At 35.6% G+C, this 5,426-nt stretch overlaps 2 protein-coding genes across 2 annotated transcripts in view; one reads left to right on the top strand and one right to left on the bottom strand.

The window, feature by feature from the left end:
- The window catches only part of LOC106872593 (GPI-anchor transamidase), a 16,602-nt gene extending 14,543 nt beyond the window's left edge, over window positions 1-2,059 (bottom strand). Inside the window, exon 1 of the mRNA XM_014919626.2 lies at window positions 1,914-2,059. Within this exon, the coding sequence (XP_014775112.1) occupies window positions 1,914-2,009 (96 nt within the window). The 5' untranslated portion in view covers window positions 2,010-2,059. The remainder of the gene's footprint in view (window positions 1-1,913) is intronic.
- Window positions 2,060-2,240: 181 nt separating this feature from the next.
- LOC106872598 (adenylate kinase isoenzyme 5) overlaps window positions 2,241-5,426 on the top strand; it is a 58,050-nt gene continuing 54,864 nt past the window's right edge. Inside the window, exons 1-2 of the mRNA XM_014919634.2 lie at window positions 2,241-2,420; window positions 4,800-5,007. Coding sequence (XP_014775120.1) covers window positions 2,361-2,420; window positions 4,800-5,007 — 268 coding nt within the window. The 5' untranslated portion in view covers window positions 2,241-2,360. The remainder of the gene's footprint in view (window positions 2,421-4,799; window positions 5,008-5,426) is intronic.

Genomic DNA, 5,426 nt, shown 5'->3' with positions numbered 1-5,426 from the left:
ATATACACACACACATACACATCATCATCATCATAATACATATACATACACAACATCATCATAGAATATATATATACTGTAAGCGATATGAAATTGACTGTAATATAAATAGATTTTTTTTCTGTATTCAAACTCTCCATTTTCCTTATATAAAATGCCCTAGACAGAAAGGGCCATAGCTCAACTAATTAGGAAGAAAGCTTGCATAGATGAGATTTAGTTTGGATTAGTACCAGGGAGAAGCACCACCGACACTATCTTCCTGGTGAGCCAACTGCAAGAGAAATACTTGGCCAAAAATAAACCTCTGTATCTGGCTTTTGCTGACATGGAGAAAGTCTTTGACAGGGTCCCCCACTCCCTTACCTGGTGGGCAATGCAAAAGCTAGAGATAAATGAATGGTTAGTGAGAGCTGGATAAGCCATGTATAGGGATGCTGTTAGTAAGGTGAGAGTTCCAATGAATATAGCAAGGAGTTCAGTGTTCATGTAGTTCACCAGGGTTTGATTCTTAGCCCCTCTTATTTATCATGGTCTTTCAAGCTATAACAGAAGAATTTAAGACTGGCTACCCTTAGGAGCTCCTCTATGCCAATGAGCTTGTTCTTATTGCCAAATCACTAACCAGAACTACAGAAGAAATTTAAGATATGGAAACATGGACTGGAATCAAAAGACCTTAGAGTTATTTAGCAAAGGCTAAAGTATTGACAAGTAGGAAAACAGACAAATCGCAGATCCCTTCAGGGAGATAGCCCTGCTCAATTTGTAGAAGAGGAGTCAGGAGAAACTTCATAAAGTGTACCCAGTGCACACATAAGAGGTGCAGCGATATCAAGGAAGACTAATAGAGAAAGTAGTCTTTACACATGGCAGATGTGCAGGTATTTTTTATCATTACATTAGACTCAATTAAGTTTGGTAAAAAGCTTAAGGTCTACTGGTGATAGGATTAACTTTCTTTAGCATGAATATTATGTGGGAAAACTAGTGAAATGGGTTTACAAAAAAAAGAACCTCTAAGCGGTCGTTCGGACTGTTAGAAAAAGTAGCCTTCACCTAACCGTTATAAACTCAAAGGTAAAATACAAAGAGAAACCAGAATAGAAATATAAATACGGTCATCATTAAAATTTTATATAAAAAAAAACAACAAATAATAATGTTTCAAATATGTTCATTTAATTCGTGTTTTTAAATAAACTATGTTTACTGTTGAGAGCTATGCGCCTGATTTCCTGTTCCGCCGATCGTATAAGAAGAGTTATGACGTCATTCTATATTAGATTGAACAATACTATAGCTGTTAATTGCTGGTGATGCGAACCAGAATATGAACTCACAATGCAGGGGCAGGGATACATACTAAGAGACATTATTTATATAACCCATTCAAAATAAACATAGATTGGAAAACTAAGTGTCTGAAGCATTGTAGTCATTTTCTTTTGATAATTTGATGATTGTGTTTCGGTACTGAAATACTTTTGCATATAAGGGATGTGATTAACTATTTTATGTTCTATGAAGTGTTCTGTATATTGAAATCATAGCCTTCATCTGTAATTGGGGTGAAGTTAAGCAATGTTGTTATTTACACTACACGGCTGTAAAAGATGGACAATTTTGTGCTTGTATTTCCTCTTGATCTTACGGTCGTTATAATTTCCTTAGAGAAAAAGAACACAGTAGATAATCTTGTCCTAGAAACATGCATGTCAAGCCGGCTGGAGCACTTTCCATCATAGGTCAGCTTGATCAGGACTGACCTGAGGCTTAAATGATAACTGACAATACAAGAGGAATACGTTTTCGTAAATCAAAACTGATTGTTTAGCACTTTCGTTATACTTGCGAAAATAACTAAAGCGCTAAGCTAAAGGTTTTATATATATTTATATACATATATTTACCTCATTCGCTTCACACACACTGTGGAATGACGAGAGTAATAAAAACAACACCAAACTGCCAACACATGCCATGACAGACGATAATACAGACACCATGTTTGTAGAAAATCGGGAAACTACTCCGGACTGTTACTCTCAATAAATAAACATATTCTTCATATATAACTGTGTTAGTTAAAAATATGAAACTTTAATATTAAAATAATATTTTTTATATATGTTGTGCAAAAACAGTACGCTATTATTATTTTTATTTTAGCATAATAGTAATGTTTTCAAACCGGAAGTCACTCTCATAGCAGTGACTGAAATGTTGCTAATAGCAACGTAACGCTGTTTATTATTTTTAATAAAATTGAAAATTCAATTCTTTCGACGTATTCTAAATGAATACATTTATTTTTCTTTTGAACATCATCGTTTGAAAAATAGATACTAACAACTAGAATGGATGCCTCTGATTTTAAAGACTATTTATCAAAATATAATATCCATGAATTATTTAAGGTAAGGGGAGAATTTCTTCAGACAAAATAAAATAATAAAAGAGGAATATAAATCTTCTCTTGACTTTTTCCTCTGTGCAAAGTCTTCCTTACCAATTCGTAAGTTGTGGTAATCACATATCATGTTAGCCGAATAAATACTCATCATTATCTTCATCAACGTCACCATCGTCGTCGTCGTCATCATCATCATCATGAAGAGACAATTACCAATCAAGCTTTTGTGATCCAACCAACTTAACAAGGCAGTCACTCAAAAGCTAGTTCCTATCTTTGCCCTACTTTTTGATCTCTCTCTCTCTATGTCTCTCTCTCTCTTCCGGTCATAGAGTGACCAATGGTTTCGTATCCACAAACGGCTTAGCCCTATGGATGGCTCATCAGACCCTAAAACTTTAGAGTCTGATGAGCCATCTCTGGAGCTAAGCCCTTTGTGGATGTGAAACCATTGGGCACTCTATGACCAGACATAGACTCAACTACATATAAATACATTACTGCTCTATGCTTTAGAGTGTGTTGCTTTTTTTAGATATATGATACATAATGATGTGTGTATGTGTGCATTGTCAAACAGCATATTATTGGTTATAGCATATAACCAGTCAGAATGTTAATCTTCGGTTTCAGGTCAACTACTGCACTTGGCAATGACAATAACTCTTCAGACATTCTGGCCAAAAGCACATATTCTTTTTTATGCTGAAGGTATGCATAGTCTTAGTTGGTTCAGTGCAGGTAGAAAGAAGCAGAATGAAACGTGGGGAAAAGTCATAGCATTTTCGAGGGAAGTGGGGGGGTAAACAAGTGTTGCCTCCCATGGATCAATGTTAGCCATGGCTGAAGGGTATAAACTGTTCAGCCTGTACCAGCATGGAAAACAGACATTAAATGATGATGATGATGATGATGATGATGATAATACTTCATTATCAGCAGCAGCATCATCGTCATCAGCGTTCTAACATTTACTTTTCCATGTTTGCATGAGTCAAACAAAGGTATACTGGGGCAGAGTCTTCTACACTTCAAGCATTTGCCTTCTCTGTATACAGCCCAAGCCTTTAATAATGCAGTCTTCTCTCTTGCACACTATATCTGATTCCTCATATGTTCAGTTTTTCTCACTTCATTGGCACTCTACTGTTCATGTGCACTAGTTTTACACACCCAGTGGAGCATGCTAGCTTCATTTATTTTCAGTCTTTACAAATCTTCCATGTTCCAAACCCTTTAAATGGGGTTGGAATAACACTATTGAGTTTCATCAGTGTGGAGGTTGTGCATATTAAATGAGACACCTGTTCCTGTGTGGGTACTCTTTACCTTGCCTTTTTAGAATTCATGTCTGTACATGAAGCGGAAGATTTCTTAAAACCCAGTGGATTCATCATCACCTTCTAACAGCTGATTAAATTATGATGTCTATGATGTCATTTGAGGCCAAAGTCCTTTTGTTGTCTATATAATTCATTTGTTTGTTTTTTTTGCATTCAAAGTGAGAAATGGAAATTTATATTGTGAATTATTCTATTAATTGGAAAGTAAATTATCATTATCATCATCATCATCCTTATAATCATTCAACAGTCACTTTCTATGCTGGCATGGGTTGGATGACTCCACAGGAACTGGTAAGTCAGAAGACTGCACCAAGCTCTGCTGTCTACATTGGCATGCTTTGTATGGCTTGACACCCTTCCTAACACCAACCACTTTACAGAGTTTTGTGATGCAAATGACCTAATGACCTGCAACACCATGTGCAGACAAACCCCATATCTTTGTGGATAGAAAAAGAAGGATCGACCAGACTAGCTTCAATCCTGTTTGATGACTGAGTGCCCTCTTTAACTTTCCATGAAGATACTGCTTATAGGCCCACTATTACAAGGGGTTTAAGTATATTGGACAGAGAAGTTTGCATATATATAATGAACTCTGGATAGCTAGTTTAATCAATACATTACTAGTATGTTTGAGGTGTTTTGTTTGAATGCTTTACAATACTACAGTGTTCAGTCACAGATGTTGCATGAAAGATGGGCAATCAGTTATTCCAAGTCAGATGCTAAGTAGAAGCTGAAACCTCACAGGAAGTTTTACTTGCTGCCAACCAATACCATCAATGATGATGCAGATGAATTCCACTCACAAATGAATAATAGAATAGAGGAGGTGATGAGTTTGAGATGTTTTCATTGGAGATGAAACTTTTCAAAGATAAAATATGTTCTATAGAATTCCATTTCCATATCTTAATATGGTGTTTGTATGACAATCATCTCACAATTTTTTTTCCGATAACCTCTGTAGTTTTACATTGATTATCACAGTTACATTGGTTTAAACAAAATATATATTTTGGTTTGTTACTTAGGGACTAATGTTTGGGTTAATATTATCCAAACCTTCATCACCTATTAAATACCTCATTGAAAGTCTACAGAATATCCAAAACCAGAGTATACGATCAATAACATGGAGGAACTTTTTTGATGGCAAATCTCAAGATCCTCAGGTACCTGTAGAGCCACCTCCAGAAGTAAAAGAAGTAAGGTCTAATCTGACATTTATGGAAATCCCAGGTAAGTGTTTGCTGTTTACTAATATATATATATATATGTAAGGAACGACTGTGTGTACTCAAAAAGGAGAAATGGTGACGAATGGAAAAACAGAGGACTCCTTTTATTTAAACGTGTCACACGGTCGAACACACAATAATATATCAATAATGATATATATGATATGTTATGCGACGATAACATAGATGACCAGTAATGAAAGACCACAACCGTATTAGATGAATAGCAGAGATATTTATTATGGCGTTAAAGATGTATGTCTGTGTGAGAGTGTGAATGCGACATATAAGAACATTATCAAAGACAGGCCGTCGTACAAAGAAAAGTGTGTATGTGAGTGATACATGTGTGTGTATGTGAAATATTACAGCAGATAGAAAGAGTCAGTAAATAACACGTGAGCAATTATACCAGTTCTT

The sequence above is a fragment of the Octopus bimaculoides genome, chromosome 2, assembly GCF_001194135.2.
Source record: "Octopus bimaculoides isolate UCB-OBI-ISO-001 chromosome 2, ASM119413v2, whole genome shotgun sequence".
Taxonomy (NCBI): Eukaryota; Metazoa; Mollusca; class Cephalopoda; order Octopoda; family Octopodidae; genus Octopus; species Octopus bimaculoides.
Note: the sequence above shows the minus strand (reverse complement) of the source record. Positions and strands in the feature narration are given on the sequence as shown.